We start from the raw sequence: 15,876 nt of genomic DNA, 5'->3' as shown, positions 1-15,876 counted from the left end.
CCGGCCACTTCGCTTCCGTTGTTATGTCGCGTGAGAAATCCGACGCAGATAGAATATGCAAATGTATTCAGCCTCAAGGCTATTATTCAGTCCCCCATCGTTGAGATTGTGCTCATCGCGAAGTCATTCTCCACAATGTGCTCCGGCGAATCCAGACAGTGGCCTGTGAAGTGCTTGAATACTCTTAAAGCGCGGTTCTGGTGAGTTACTAGCATCTTGAAGACCACTACCTAGCTAGCCCGTGACATCACTAAGCTCTTGCATCTCATACAAGGATATCTCGTCAATGATCATGCTGACCGTCAACGAGCGATATGCTGCGGGATGATTATATTTTGGCGCAGGCCGAAGCTCGTGGCAGAAGTGTCCGACAGCGAAGATAGGGAGAACATCCGTCCCAGACTTGCGTGCTAGCTCTCGGCCACCACAAAAATGAGGGAAGCATTATATAGGGTAGCGCGGTTGTCACATCATTGGCCAGCAGTGGTGTTGGGTCCTGGGTTGCTATAAAACTCGAGAAATGCAATCACATAATAAGCATGTACTCGGATAGGTTTGGTAAGATGTGGAAATGGCAGCTCTAGGTAAACAAGTGTGGTAATAGCTGAGGTAACAAAGCATCTATGACAGTGCTGAATGAAGGTATACATAACTAGGTGTGCTTATTATGGGTTCCTGGGAATACATCATTCCATGGGACTGCCGGCCCTCGCAACGACGCTCTACCCTGTTGCGGCCCGGTTGACCGTACTGCCAGACCACAACTCCCGAGTCGATGCCAGTGAGTGTCCCATCGTGATGCGAGCCACTGCGTTACTGAACTTCTTCCACTGTTGCGCCTACCTTTTCCTGAATATAATTACTATACTGGGCAAATTCTAATGGGCCAAGTTAGTTAGCGTTCTGGGTAAATATGTCATTTGAGATCATGTGCTTACGGTCGACTTGGGTATGCTTGAATTTTCTTGCTGGCACGCGGTTTTCGAATAAGATATCAATCTCTCCAAAAGTGCGATCCTTTGTTTCGGGGAGGCGGAACCAACACCAGATGAAGCAGAGTAGGTTAGTTCCAGCGTAGAAAAGACCAGTCTTTGCGCCCCAACCCCAGCCTAAATCATCAATTAGCATGCGGCGCTCTCTGTAAGATATAATGATCCAGGAGAGGGGACATACCAGAAGCAGAGATCATGCGTGGCGTAACAGCGTTATTGAAGATGGCCGTAAGGTTATACACGAATCTGCCGATGACAATCGTCTTATACCTAAGTCTTCCAGATGGTGTCTCGGCCACGATCGGATAGCAAACCGGTCCAATGGTAATCATGTTGCAAAGGGTCGAAACAACGAACAGTAGGCCGATAGCAAGGTACGCATCTTTGCTTGTTGACCACCCGAGGGCACCGATGGCTATGAGGCAACAGAACATAAACGCCAGGCCGGCCATGTAGATTGTCGCTCGTCCAAAATGAGGGAAAAGAACCCAGCAGATAATGCCACCAATGATGTAGCATGCGGAAAGGGAGATGTTCAAGTTGAATGATTGGACCGCGGACCAACCTGCTGCTTGAAGGAAGACAATGACAAAGCCGAGGATGGCATTGCCGCAAAGGATTTGTGCGGCCCATACAACACAGTTCTGGATGAAGGTTAGCGTTACTTGACTCCCGTTGAATGCCAATGAGTTCTTACGATCTCTGTCCGGCGTAGATTGGTCCCCCTGAAGCACTCCAGAAGTGACGCTCCTCCAGTCTCGGCTTTCTCGAGGGCTGTCGTATGCCTGATATAAGCCAAGCTCGCCTCGATCACGCCCTCCTTGTCTGGTGAATCCGACGCGAGCCTTCTCAGGCTTTGTTTTGCAAGGTCGATCTTGCCGCGTCGAACGGCATTCCAAGGCGATTCTGGGGCAAAATAGGCCACAAAGAACAACGGCACTGGCCATACCCATTGGATATAGAATGGCAATTTCCATGCAAGATTACCTTCGATACTCAAAGTCGCCCGAACGACGCCAGATGACAAGAGAATTCCAAATCCCCAACACATACAGACCCACGCGGTAACATAAGGACGAAGAATCGTGGGAACAACTTCGCAGGCGTAGGTAGTAGACAGAGTCTAAGTCATAATCTGTTAGTTGCAATGCCCGCACTCCAGAGCTGGGGATTGATAACTTACCTGGAAAACGCCCCAAGCAATGCCGCAAAGAGCCTCGCCGAAAGCCAGAACAGACAGAGAAGGAGCAAAGGCAACAATAAAAATCGTACCGACTAGCCAGGCCATGAAAACCATCATAGTCAAGCGAGCACCGAAGCGGTCCTGCGAGTATGCATTGATCAAAAGACCAGCTAGTTGTCCGACTTGGGCCGAGTTCGAAAGACCTGACTGCCAGGCGGGAGTGATGACCTTTTTCCCCTCGACTGCGCTGTATGTACCGAAGTGCTGCTGAAACTGTTCTTGGCCGTAGAAGGAGCCGATCTAAGAGACGCAGCCGTTGGTTAGATTCCGCCGCGGTTTCAATTGATGCATTTAAACATATCGACGTACCATGACTAGATCGTAGCCTTCCATGATCAAGCTGACGGAGAGCAACGCAGCCCACAAAACAGCCTTCTTGTACTTCTTCAGAGCTTGGCGAATGGTGAGCTGCTTATCAGCTGCGTCGGCATCTTGAGCGCGTTGGATGAGCTCAAGAGTTCTTGGATCATTGAGATCGAAATCCTCGAGCTCATGTTCGGTCGCAATCACTTTGTCGCTCGTCATGGTTGGAAAGTTGGTGAGGAGGACAGTGGATGGTTGAAGTTGTCGAACGTGACTGCAATAAGGACCATGTTGATCAGTCCGCGGCATAGGATATATGTACTCGTGGCTCGTCAAGGCGGGATCCCCTCACACATGGGCTGACCCCACGGGGATTCAAGGGCTAGATTTGGAGACGGTAGATCAATCCTGGAGTCGCGCGGGGAAAGCATCAGAAGCGCTCCAATGCGATCAGGTGGCGCTTCATCTACCGCCCCGAGACATGTCAGTTGACTTTGTCCTCACAATGTGTAGTGCAGTTCCTGATGGACGGGGCACTTGGAGCTGGGCTTGAACTGGCAAATCACAGTTAATTATCCCACCGGTGTTTTGCTGGTGGCGGTCATCCGAGCACAAACGATGTCTTCTCCCACCGGGATCATGTAGCGCCCTTGTACATAAGCGCAAGCCTCATGCTCGACTTGGTGGCCTCCCACCGGACTCGATCCACCGGGCTCGTATCAGGGGCTCCAAGTTGCGTGGTAACTCCAGCCACCCAGAACAACAAGCCATCACGTACTCCGTACTTATTCCGCAGCCGAGATATCTTTTGATTTCGAATGACTGCTTCGGCAGCTTGAAGGTCTCAACCTCGCCCTTTCTTTGGGACTTGAACATACCCCTATGAGTTAGTTATTAGCCATCTACTATGCATGACGAGAAAGATAATGATCATACACCTTATGGCAATATACAGGGATTACGCGTGAAATATTGGATGCTTTAGAAGGTAACAAGCGTGTACGGAGTAGCATTCATTCATGAAGCCTACCTAGGGACTCGCATTGATTGAAGCTACGACTTGCTAAATTGCAGGAGGAGGCAATTGGTATTCGCCCACCGCGCCGGCCCCACCAGCCAGCCCAATTAAGTCAAGCTTTTGATGCTTCTCTTACTCTGAAAGGAAAGGCGGCTAAATCAGGGTCGAATGCTTGCTGCCTCCCACTGGAAACACTGGTAGCGCCGCTTGATTCTGAAAACACCATACGGAGTACTGTTTCACCTAAAAGACACACGTGTGAGATTACTCCGGTGGATACCTTGCTTTCTGGAAAAGCCCAACCGCCCGCTTCTCATTCTTAGACACCTTCTTGGGCAACCCGTATTTACACCTTCCATGGGACAACAACTAGCTCCAACAGACGCCCTGAAGATCGTCATGGCGGACAGGGAGCCTGGGAGCTGAAACCTGGGGTTGGAAAACGCGGGGCCCCAGGTACCTTGCAGAGCAAATCCGTGCAGCCATCAGGTACTATTTGAACTTGCATAATATACGGGACTGGCCCACTCCAGGAATCCACTCCATTTTCCTGATTCAGATCGTAGCAATGATGCCAGGTCACTGATGGGTCTTCATCATGGCCGTTTATTACGAAACCAGCTGGTCCATCCTGAGCACCATCGGCCTGGCAAATTTCTTCTTTGCCTGGATTGTCGTTGGCGTAACGAAGCTGACATTCCTCTCCGCTGTCCCTATCGTCGTCTCTGCCGCGAGTGCAGTCGCTAATGGTCTATGCTACTATGCTTGGTACATGGACTCCGGCAAAACGAGCACGGCAAGTGCATACGCTGTTGCGGACATCTTGTGGATGGTACGTCGATCTTCTTGGTGCTGCATCCCTCGGACTGACACACTCATCAAAGATCCAAGAGGCTGGGCTGTCTTTCTACAGTTACGCTATTCTCTCTCAAGTCTTAAGGAACCGGAAGCGACTGGTTTTCTTGGTCCTCTTTTGGGTCTTTATGCTGTGCGTTTTGATGGCAAGGTTGATCTTGTTGGCCTACCGGATCAAATCCATCCTTCAAGGCGACCAGATATTTAAGACCATCGTCAATGGAGCACACGTCGGCTACTTCATGTCGTTGGCGACCGTGGAGTGTCTTAGTGCTTTTTTCCTGCTACACACGTTCGCAGCAGCTAAAAATAAAAGGGAACAAGCTTCACTCGGATCAGATTTCATGAGACATCTCATGCGAAGTACAGAGGTGCGACTCGCATTACTGGCACTCATTGGTGTGGCGAGAGCGATCACCTTTCTTTTTCAACCTCCAATCAGTGGAGCAGTTAGCACTTCGAGTCAAATCGACGTCTTTCTCTACTCACTCGAATGTCTCTTTCCGGTTATTCTTTTGTAAGTACCTTAGTCAGTTGTTATTACCATCTAGGAAGACTAATTAAGTGCTCAACAGTATCGATATGCTAGCTTCTAAGATAGCCTTCGCTCAACAGACGCAAAGCAATTCCTACCACCTTTCGAACAGGAGGGCAGTCCGCGGCGAGCGACTTTCCTCGACAGATAATTTACCAATCCCATCAATGGCACCGACAGAATTTCGAAGGAATACCCAATCAATTCATGACACACGCATTACTCCTCGGGGTTGCGCATCGTTGTCTTCATCGATAGAGGGAGGGGAGTCATATAATGATGCATGTTCAGGTACGAGTGAAACTGGAATTGTCAAAACAGTTACCACCACAGTTGATGTTAGTAATTAGCACTTTAGCCATAGTGCATGATATCTGTCGTAACCTATGATATGCATCAAAAGCGGGTGAAACAGCCCATCGAGTAAAACGCTGAAAAATCATACTACAGCTATCAGTCTTCAACATCGTGTACTTTGAGATTACCAATCCAGTCAATCAAGAGATTATGCCGCCGAGTCTTCCTTGGAGGCTGTCTGGAGACGAGCTGTTTGCAAGCTGTGTGCAGTCACGGAAGTAAGGCAGGCCGAGAGCAATTCAGGAGCAGTCGATTGGTTCGCGGGAGCCGAGTTGAAACCAATTCCGGTACCAGCTAGTAGTTGAAGTTCATCGCTTGGATTGCCGGATGAGGTTGTGCTCTACTATGCGCTTCAAATGTGGGTAAACATCATGCAGAGGCTTGAGGCGCTCGGGGAAACGTGCAACGGGTTTCCAATCGTTACAACGCCAGCGATGCGCCGATTTCTTTGTGAAAGACAGAAATGTGAGTTATTCTCCATACTAGTAAAATCGTCTGGATATATCATTTCATGCTCTTGCTCATACCATTCGCCACGTGTTGCGTTTTCGATGGGCCCTCTTCAGATAACTCTTGCCATTGCAGACAGTTAGCTTATGTGAACCATGACTTGGATCCATTTAGTAGGATTTGCTTGACATAAGTTCTTACCGCTCTCTGAACTGCTTTGTGCAGGTCCATGTTCAGTGTTCTTTAGTCCTTGCACATGAAAATGGACGGCTCCTCGTTAGCTGTCCAGTTTCTAGCGCGTTTCGAATTTGAGACAACTGTCAGGCCAAATGCCGAGCTATCTCATCGCTTTCTTGAGTCACTTTATCACGTCGTCGTGGCGTACATGCAGCGCTGCTTCGCAGGAGCTAGGGAGAAATGCCTGATTCTCAACGTCGTACGATATTCCGTCTTCTGCACCCTAGACCATGAGCTCTTCGACGTACTATGTGACTTCATGCGCCGTCCGCCTCCAAACTCAGTCTGACATATATAAGGGCAGTGTCGTCGGTGTAGGCAAACTATCCCCCGAGATTGCCGTGGCAATTGATAAGCTCCGTATCTAATAAGTAGAAGAGATCGGCGAGACTGGAGATCCTGTCCTTCCATGATTGCGGTGTTACAGATCCGGGCAATTAGTGCCGATGGGCCATTTAATTTCCGCCACTAACGTGCCCCATTTCTTGAATGCCAAGCCTCAGATAGCCGTTGACTATTTAGGTCAGTGAGCATGAGGCACAGCAGCTAACGAATTTCATCGGATGTTCGGCGGGAGTGATTAAGGTTACTAGCTTATAACTATGATTAATTACTGTTATATAGCGTACGGCTTTTAATCCCGGGGATGACTGCTTAATCGAGTGATGTGGAGATGATAATTGTCTTGATCTAGGATGCCTCCGGCCCCCTCTTTTCTAGAGAGGGGTTTTATGTCGATGAAGGAAACAGGGATCAATAACAGTGTTTGGTAGAAGCCGTTTAACTTCTGTCCTGCATGCCAAGATGCCTGGGTCTTCCGGATATTCCGCCAGATGTAGGATTGATCGGCTTGATTGGTAATCTTTGCGGGTACGCCGGCAGAATGATCCAGGACTGAGAAGTACCGAATATAGCAGTTAACGCCGTCCGACCTTTAAGTTAGATCGATACGGTTAGTTCTAGCATCATAGCCAGCATGGATGAGGTGGTAAGCCCCGTTAACGCCGCACCTGGGCATGGCGTCATTAACTAAGGCCACGACTACGGGGTAGGACTGGCCGACTCAATTAAAGATATTAAATTCACCGCCCCCTCCGAAATGATCATTCTCTAGCTCTCATCTCCTCTTTCTCCGAAAAGGCTGACTCAAAATGCACTTCACACAACTATTTGTCGTTTTTTGTAATTTTCTCGCTGTTGCGGCTTTATACGGCAAGCAACCTCCAGGGATTATCAAGCACGATGGAAAGCCAATTGGCAAGGAAGTGGTTTACGATGGGCGTACGCCGTATAAATATTCTAGGATTTACCGAAAAACCCATCACTGACCTTGTGTCGCGCGACAGTTACCTTATATATCAGTCAACCCAAATGGCCTCAACAAAGTGACACAGCTGTCTTGTACCTGACGGATGTATTCGGGATTCCGCTACTGCAAAACCGACTGTATGCTGCCTCCAAGCCCTCCAGTGCCTCAAATTTGTACTAATCCAATTATTTCACAGTCTTGCCGACAGTTTCGCTCGTGCCGGATTTCTTACCATCACGCCTGACCTCTTTGATGGTGTTCCCGCCCCGCACGACATCACCTTTGACGCCGCAGATTTCTTGAGCAAGCACAATGTGAACGTGACTGACCCCATTATTGAGAAAACTATCGAGTACATCCGTACCAAGCTGGGCGTGAAGCGAGTTGCTGTGACTGGGTACTGTTTTGGCGGTAGATACGCCTTCCGTTTCCTGGCGGAGGGGAGGGGAGTGGATGTCGGATTCGCAGCTCACCCCAGCTTACTCCAAGATGACGAGGTTCTCGCCATTAAAGGGCCAGCCAGTGTTGCTGCTGCCGGTGAGTAATTAATCATGGAGAGAGAGCATTATTTTTTTAAAGGAGAGATCATGCTTACAAATTTCTCTAGAGGTTGATTCTCTACTTGAGCCAGCGCGACGTTTAGAGATTGAGGGCCTGCTTAGCCAGGCTGCACAGCCATTCCAAGTCAATCTGTACTCTGGAACAACTCATGGCTTTGGCGTCCGCGCAAACGTATCTGACCCGGAACAGAAATTTGGCAAGGAAGAAGCTTTCTGGCAGGCCGTCCGTTGGTTCAATGCCTGGTGAGAGGCTGAGAGCCCACGGTTGGAGTTTCACCCCGTTTGGCAGAGAATCACCATTTACCTCTGTAATTGGATTGGAATAGACCTATAATCTTCGATATAGCATTCGGGGACAAGGCTTATCTTGATTTGCTACTCAACGTTCAATGTATACACAATGTACACGTTACTCCCGATATCTCGAAACGTTTCTATCTGATACTGGATTCGCTCTGCCGGCTCTTTCGCCTATAATCACTTTGTATACAACCTTAGCCTCGCTGTCTTATGAAAGGCACTTCTCCGAGGTGGTACCACGGTGTCTGTTGGCTGCGACATTCAACAGCAACCGCTTCTGGTTTTACTCTAAGAGCATGCGAAGGGAACAGGGACGGCTCCTACGAAAATTTTGCCTCCATTCTTCTATAATCCCTGAAGGACTGGGGTCCAGGCCCCTTTACGTTGTATAGTAGTTGTGTTATCTGTCCTCGGGGGTGTTGGTGTAAAGTGCATGTTGGGGAGGTGCCATTGCCTCGTAAATACTAGTTACTGGATAGCTAGGTAGACTCTCGCACGCCGCATACCTCAAGGGAGGGCTGGAGCACTTCGTGCTAAATACAATACTACTATGAACTCCCTGTCAAGCCCATTTCATCTAAACGTCTAGAGGTATGCTTCGGCGCATATCTCAACTGTGCGTCAGGTGCATAGACGGCATGGTATCCCGTGAAAGTCTCGACCAATCCCACCCTATCCGCAAAGCCCCTTCCAGTCGGCCATTCATCCGTTGCATCGCCCGGCCAGAATAGACTCGGGTCTCCGCGCTCGAGTGCTATTCGGTGCAAATGCGGTGCCGTTCGTAGCCTCCATCGAATCGTGAAAACGCACAACCGCTTCCAAAGGAAATAACGAAGCAAGGGACCCGTGAAAGACAGAAGTAGGAGTACGCCACCAGTGAGGACAATAATGAGGATCACCCATGCTGATGTTGTAATCTTCCCCCGCTGCTCCATTAGTGTCAGCCGGCACGTGGCTAGCTGCTCCTCTGTCACGTCCACAGTCCACACTGGGAGGCCGGGTGAGACATACTTGAGCCAGCCAGCTACGGCTCGGTTGGCAGAAGTGAGGAGCAGCATGCGACTCGTGAGGGCTAGACGAACAATTTCAGCGTGCCCGCTTATATCTCGTGGAGCCAGTTGCGTCGATCCGAGGGATAGAGTGCGGCTGGCATAGACCGACTCGCTGCTGCCAGTGATGACGTGAAACAGTGGGATCCATGTATTAATCCACATCAGTTTGAGGAAGCCCAGACTTGCCCTGTTACTGGAATTCTCATGCTTGTACACATATTCACTAACCGCATCATTGCCTCTCAGAGAAACGCAATCTCCGTCTTGGCCGGGGCAGTAGGCATAGCTCGTGTTGCATATAATTGGTATGATTCCGTGAGTGTAGATGTACGTCTTACTGCCATTGATAGGTGCGCTGGTGCTCCCAAAGACCGGATCATCGCTTGGACCTGGGCTCAAAATGTTGCCAATATGGTAGAAGAGAATTGTCAGATCACCGTCGTGGGCCAATGTACTATTGGGCTCCCAGAGGGGCTGTCTCGACTTCCTGGTCGTGTTGGAGTAGGCGAATAAATTATAGCCATATCCAAACCGCTCCGCAGGGGTGAACTCCTCGGTCACATACGGAGTTCCGCTAGCGGTATTCGTTGTACCATAGAGCAGTCCATATGTATCCGCCCCGTCTGCCCTCTTCTGAAGGAGTTTGCTGCGACCTTGCAGCTTATAGCAGGTGTTCAGCACGCCGAATTCGGCATTTTCGGACGCTGTTTTGCTGGCAACCCCCGAATCGGATTGCTTTACCCAGAAGTCGATATCAACTCGGAGTGAATTATTCCGCTCGCAGACAGGCGCCCAGCGTGGACAGTCGGAAGAGATCACGACCCGGTCTTTGTCATGGGGGAGGCCGACAGACGTGGCATTGGTGGCGCTGAAATTGTATCCACGCGCGTCGACAGACCGCATCATGTCTAGAGAAAGCAATTTGTCGTAATGGGCTGAAGCCATCCAAGTGCTGAAATTAAGCATCGGACTGCAAAACTCAACTGAGCCAGGAACCCCTTGGACCACAGGAATTCCCCTGGCCAGAACCAGAGGTAGAAGGAAGGGGAATACAGTCAATACTATGGCGCCGAGGAGCCAAAGAAAAGCAATACCCCAGGCTTGGCGGTGCCGTTTGCGCCAACTGCTAAGCAGGCTTCGTTGGGCTGGCGTACTGGCAAGTGCGCCAAGAGGGCTCTTCGTGTTCGCCATGGCCACTCTGAACTGGTCGACATACCACTCTCTGTGATCTTCAGAAAGAAGCGAGAAGAGAGCCATGGTGTATGGCACAAAGAGTCGCACCGCGACTGCTTGGTATAGGAGAGTTATTAAAGCAATGGTAATTGCCCAAGTGCTGCTGCTGATGACCATCGGCCACCCATAGCGAGCTATGGTGTTCCATCGTCTCACTTGGTCACTGGGGTAGATGCCGCTGGCTGTGTTGTTCATGCTTAATCGGGTTGGCCTTCGATGCTTGAGTTTGTCGAATATTTGAGAGGAGAGTAGTCTCAAGGAAGACAAATTCTCATGTGAAAAGTCGGTCGATATATAAGGACCTCCGTTTCTATATTCTGATTCATCATGTGACATTTATTCCGGCTGGTTGTGATATCATATGTCGCCAAATTTCAGCTCCTTGACAAACCTCCAATTAAGTATCCCAAAAGACCGTTGTGGCGGCCTCCTCCGACACCCTCCCTTACAATCACTCCAGTCATGATATTTCAGTGACAGCCCAATACAAATTCGCTGGTAAATGTTGCCTTATTATCTCGTAAGTGTATTCGCCATACAAGGCGGTGCATGAATAGTATCATATACAAGAAATTCCTAATCATTATATTCCAAGGTCTACATTGAAAAAAGACTTAGAACTTGTGCCCCGTTTGCTAGCTTGGGGATAGAGGATTTCTGCATTGGTCAAGTTAGCCTAGGTCAGCCCACTACTCTTCATAGGTGTTTGCTTTGGGACAATAATGTTTCCCTGGGGCTTTTCCCTCATTCCAAACGCAAGATGATTCCATCCTGCTTGTTAAAGCTTCAAGTAGTCCCTAATCCACACCCTCCATCCTGGGGCGAGCCGGTATCCCTCAAGATGTCAACCCCGCCTTTCAGACGTGGCCTGTGACATGCTCACCCGACGGTCGACGGAAGGGCATTAGTCACCAACGGCGTAGCAAGTCAGCCTAGCGATAGGCTTTATGTCAAGCTTTCCACACTCGGGAAGCCCCGTCTCAGCAGAGTCACGTCTGAGGTGCGTGGGCGGCTGGTCTGTTTAAGGTCAGGATGAAGGTGCCAACTAAATACGTATTTGGCCGCTAATGCAAGAAGTCAGAGAGCACAATTAAATATGGTACTGAATCCGTCATCACCTCGTCAAATCTCTGTGTCATTCTGAGGATGGTTTTTGAGGATGAAATGGTGCAAAACCTCTTGACCTGCAGACAGTGAACAAGTGGTGGTAATTACATGTCATCTGATTGCATGGAGTGTTGTAGTGGCAAGGATGTAAGGATGACGTCAAGCAGTTCAAGATAATCCCTGCCCATCCTGGGCTACTGGTCCACGCGGCCAACCAGAAACAGTGAGACGGAGAGACGTAATAAAGTCGGCCAGGCCGTACATAAAATGGCCATAGGGGGGGGGGGGGCAAAGGAGAAATGGAGAGCTCACAGGCGGCTGCAAGGGACGAAAACGGCAGCCATAGCACCTTCTCCGAGTTCCGCGTAATCCATGAACGGTCCGAGCTAAGGTTGTAGCCTTGGCGATTGAGAATTTTGATAGCAAGTTGGTCTGGCGTAGTGTGCGATGGCGGAGGCGAAGGCGAGAATTCATCGATACGAATGGTACCGATGTTAGCCAAGACACTCTGCCCATCGGGTGAGACCGCCGCGACCGGTTTGCCTCTTCTGTCTCAACCCTAAGCTTCAGGTATCGCCATCCATATAAAAATTGCCTTTGGGGCAAGTATGTCAAAATGTTAGCGGGGGCCACAGTGGAATTGCTGCGCGGATCTAGAACATCCAAGCAAACTTTATATCCCCACTAACTTGCTAACAACTTCGAAATCGAGATCCTTCTCACCTCTTTTGTGACGCCAGAAATTTGTTGCCTCTATTACGACAGGACAACCCGCGATAAGCCAACCCCACTTCCGTAAGAATGAGATACTAACCTCCCACCCTCGAGGGTCCCACGGCTCCCCCCAGATGATGAGAGAAGCTGTATCACCCTGAATGTCTTCAACGCCGAGGATATCAATACCCAACTCCTTATTATCAAGGAATCCAGCTTCAAGTGCGCAGAGAATGTTGTCGCGCATCCGGGGAATAGGAATCAGATCAATCCAGGGGTGGTGCCTCACCGTCATCTGAAGTGCTGTGGGTTGAAGCCAGCTCGGATAAGCCTGCGATGGTATGAATGTGTGGACAGAACTGGGACCATGTTGATTGAAAGGTGACACGAGCTCTGGAAAACAAAGCCCTTTGAATCTAAATTCCAGCAGCGCTGCGTTTTGTGCAAGAGCATTGAGGACATTAAGCCGTATCAAAACGTGGAGATACCCAGGTTGAGGCAAACCAGAACTGTAGTCTTGGTACACTCTTTGTGCAAAGATCTGGACCTTTGCGCGGGATTCAGCAGTGTGAAGGAGGAGGTAACCCTCCGGCAGGACAGTGGTAGCAGCCACGTCACGTCTTACATCCTCCTCCGATACCTGACCGAGGTGTTGCTCGGTTTTGCCAGCAGAAAGCATGAAATGATCCTGTAGCATTGGAAATTCGATGACGCGAGGCTGCCTCCGCTTTCCTAAGATTAGAAACCCAGCTCGTCAGTCATACAGAAGCGGGCAAGTGCGCAGAAGAGGCTGGACATACGATAAGCTCTTTGGTTTAGGCGATTTTGACGCTTTCTCCGCTCTGACGTGTTTATCATGCCGGTCCAATCATCTCTCGGATTCTGCGCTTCCAGCAGCTGAGGCATTACCTCTACGTCGATAGCCAGGCCTGAGCCATTCCTGTTCACGAAAAGATCCATAGTCGCAGAAGGGGTTCAGGCACCCCAGGAGATTACTGGTGATTAGGGGCACTTTATATGCCACTTGCTTACCATGTAGCACCGCCTTGCATACCTAGCGCTAGAAATGAGACCACCAAGAAGCCCATACATTCGCAGTGGGGAACAATGTGGACGGGCTCACTTCTTGAATCCCTGCCCGGGCATCTTGCTTGGCCAGCCAGCCAGCAATTATGAAGCTGCTTCGCTTACTTTCAAAGGCGTTGTCCCCTTACGAGAGCACTCGTAATTTCAGTTCCATAAGACCATAATCTGCCGATAAGTACTTCCCCTGCGGCCGAAAACCATCGCAAAGGGGTACTCTGTACGGTTTGAACACTGGAATCCATACTCCATCGGGGGGCTACGCCAACATCCCTGCGAAGTGGACACCGGCTGCGCTAATGCAACCTGCTTACGCGCTAACATCAGGATGCGTAATAGTTAAATGTTGCATAGCGTACGGTTGTAGATCGATCAGTTGAGGCTCTACTCTACGACAATGCTAATGCAACCTGATGACAGAAGTACGCTAATGCGACCTGATGACAGAAACCTTAGCAGGCTAATTAAGCTTCGACCAAGTAGTTAAATCTCTATCCATTCCGTGGGCATTTCTTGGCTAACGGCGGTCTCACACTCGGCGTAACAGACCGTCAGGTATGCCACATCAATTGATGTCGGTGAGCTTTATTGGTGGCGTGAAACTGGATCTTTACGGAGTTTGGACAGTCAAACAGCCTCAGTAGCATTGGTAGGCGTCCGATAGCTTTAAACTTGCCTATCGGTCTCACGCTTTATAGTTCAGGACTCTAACTTCCTAAAACTATTGTCGAATGTTTGGGACTATGAGGTAAATAATAAACACAGAAATTAATCATCAAAAACGCATCCCCGACGGTGCATCCTCCAGCTCCATCAATCTTACCTAACACTAATACTGCTAACTCCGAAGCAAGGTCAAAGTCAATCATACCAATAACTATAAATTCAAGTCTGTACCACGAAGGATTCATTGAGCTGGCAACACATATGCTGCAAGTTGACCCATAGTTTGCGAGTAAATCGACCACATAGGAATCAGGGACATGTCCCCCTGGAATGGCGCCATAAAGATGACTTTCCGCTCAGAGATCCTCCAATCTTCCCGGCCGTCAAATACGGCTTTGACAAGTTTATCCTGGTAAATGCCCCAAGCAGTCACCTCTTTGCCCTCGTCCTCGCCTACGCCGAAATGGACGGCCCTGCCGTAAGTAGTCGCTTCAGCTGTTGTCTCGCCCGTGAGTTCTATGAGCTGTGTGCTGAGAGCATGTTGCGTTTGCAGAGTCCCGACCATACTCTGAACTTTGGCCCTAAGTGCCGTGATCCCTTCAATAGTGCCAATAGGCTCGGGGAAGTGTCCCTTGACATTTTCGATGAAGGCTTGCGTAAAGGTGTCCCAGTTTCTGAGATCGATGCCGATGGAGTAGCGTGCGATGCAGTTGCGGATGAGCTCATGGTCTGAAGTAGCGGGGGCCATTTTGGTTGACTTGGGAAAGACAGTAACGGTAGCGTTATATGGATTTCGTTAAAGCTGCTGCTAAATGCGTCTTGTTGGTACTGAATTGAGACAATGCACTGGCTTTGTAAATGGTCGGATGTATGAAAGAAATTGGCGAGATGGATGGGTACATATAGAGAACTCGCAACGTCTGGGGTTGTCTCCTTTTGCTACCTGAACCTAAATGAATGATTTCAATACTATGGAACAGAGTTTTGTAGATGATTAGAAATCATACCCCCTATGGAAATGAACGGTGCTTCTAGGAGCCTGCTTGGATGAGAGAACCCCGAGAGCCCGAGAAAGGTGGGCAATCATCTTCGCCAGAGCGAAAGCGAGATCTTAGATTGCCACATTACCTTGCAGATAGAAAATCTTAATCAAACTACCTGGGGTACATCTATCAGCTAAGACATACTTGCCGGGCACAGTTGTATACAGTATGATAACGTTATAACACATCAGATCATGACAAATCAATTAGTTGTCATAACGTTATGATTAACGAAGCAGCAGAAAATGGCTGTCGAGCATGTGCATGCCATGATATCGCTGAGCTTACTGCTTAAGCTGTCATGGATGAGGTCTTGCTATTTCTCGGAAGTGCATTCCAGGCGGCATGCCTCCACGAAGAGCGTCAGACTCCGCTGCTATTCCAGTCCTTACAGGAATGACTCCTGTGCGCTACCAGGGGGGTCTCGTCATTTCACTACAGCTCAACCCCCCCTAGTAGTGCATGATACGATGCCAACGCACCAGTTTGTGCGGAGTTTTGAGCATATGCTGGTGGTGGATGGGTCAACAGCGGACAGTTGATTTATAAACTTGTATATAGATCCAACTAACCCCAGATGCCCTTGAAATACGCTTAAAAACAAATAGTCTATTTCATAACGTATGGCCAGTCAGACCGCCGGTGTTGCGGGCATTGTCATAGCCCCCCCCCCCTTGTAACCAAACACTGAATCAGAAAGTAAACTAAGTGAACGATGTTACCTGGTATGAAGGTTAAATCCGAAGCTTTTCACTGCCCGCGGCATGCTTACAAATTGGGTACTGAATCTTTTTGGGAGTAGCTTAGTACGGCTCTCTC

At 49.3% G+C, this 15,876-nt stretch overlaps 6 protein-coding genes across 6 annotated transcripts; 2 read left to right on the top strand and 4 right to left on the bottom strand.

Moving 5' to 3' along the window:
- Positions 1-813: 813 nt before the first annotated feature.
- On the bottom strand, positions 814-2,760 carry BGZ61DRAFT_510746 (general substrate transporter; the record flags this gene model as incomplete). The annotated part of the gene is made up of 6 exons (XM_046252079.1): positions 814-878; positions 939-1,109; positions 1,174-1,636; positions 1,690-2,115; positions 2,176-2,475; positions 2,545-2,760. The coding sequence occupies 6 exons, from the start codon at positions 2,758-2,760 to the stop codon at positions 814-816; spliced, it is 1,641 nt and encodes a 546-aa protein (XP_046095032.1).
- Positions 2,761-4,154: 1,394 nt separating this feature from the next.
- On the top strand, positions 4,155-4,932 carry BGZ61DRAFT_500178 (uncharacterized protein; the record flags this gene model as incomplete). The annotated part of the gene is made up of 2 exons (XM_046251523.1): positions 4,155-4,388; positions 4,441-4,932. 2 exons carry the CDS (start codon positions 4,155-4,157, stop codon positions 4,930-4,932), a joined length of 726 nt encoding a protein of 241 aa, XP_046095031.1.
- A 2,179-nt stretch (positions 4,933-7,111) lies between these two features.
- On the top strand, positions 7,112-8,327 carry BGZ61DRAFT_466187 (dienelactone hydrolase). The gene is made up of 4 exons (XM_046247656.1): positions 7,112-7,271; positions 7,337-7,436; positions 7,496-7,836; positions 7,907-8,327. The coding sequence occupies exons 1-4, from the start codon at positions 7,142-7,144 to the stop codon at positions 8,104-8,106; spliced, it is 771 nt and encodes a 256-aa protein (XP_046095030.1). The 5' UTR covers positions 7,112-7,141; the 3' UTR covers positions 8,107-8,327.
- Positions 8,328-8,707: 380 nt separating this feature from the next.
- BGZ61DRAFT_371919 (uncharacterized protein) lies at positions 8,708-10,639 on the bottom strand (the record flags this gene model as incomplete). Its single annotated transcript, XM_046242142.1, has 1 exon — positions 8,708-10,639. One exon carries the CDS (start codon positions 10,637-10,639, stop codon positions 8,708-8,710), a length of 1,932 nt encoding a protein of 643 aa, XP_046095029.1.
- A 1,585-nt stretch (positions 10,640-12,224) lies between these two features.
- BGZ61DRAFT_500175 (uncharacterized protein) lies at positions 12,225-13,171 on the bottom strand (the record flags this gene model as incomplete). Its single annotated transcript, XM_046251522.1, has 2 exons — positions 12,225-12,885; positions 13,062-13,171. The coding sequence occupies 2 exons, from the start codon at positions 13,169-13,171 to the stop codon at positions 12,225-12,227; spliced, it is 771 nt and encodes a 256-aa protein (XP_046095028.1).
- A 1,084-nt stretch (positions 13,172-14,255) lies between these two features.
- On the bottom strand, positions 14,256-14,762 carry BGZ61DRAFT_486466 (uncharacterized protein; the record flags this gene model as incomplete). Its single annotated transcript, XM_046249864.1, has 1 exon — positions 14,256-14,762. One exon carries the CDS (start codon positions 14,760-14,762, stop codon positions 14,256-14,258), a length of 507 nt encoding a protein of 168 aa, XP_046095027.1.
- Between the last annotated feature and the right edge of the window lie 1,114 nt (positions 14,763-15,876).

This window comes from Ilyonectria robusta (genome assembly GCF_021365365.1).
Source record: "Ilyonectria robusta strain PMI_751 chromosome Unknown BGZ61scaffold_48, whole genome shotgun sequence".
Classification (NCBI taxonomy): domain Eukaryota; kingdom Fungi; phylum Ascomycota; class Sordariomycetes; order Hypocreales; family Nectriaceae; genus Ilyonectria; species Ilyonectria robusta.
This window is presented reverse-complemented; position numbering and strand designations above follow the sequence as displayed.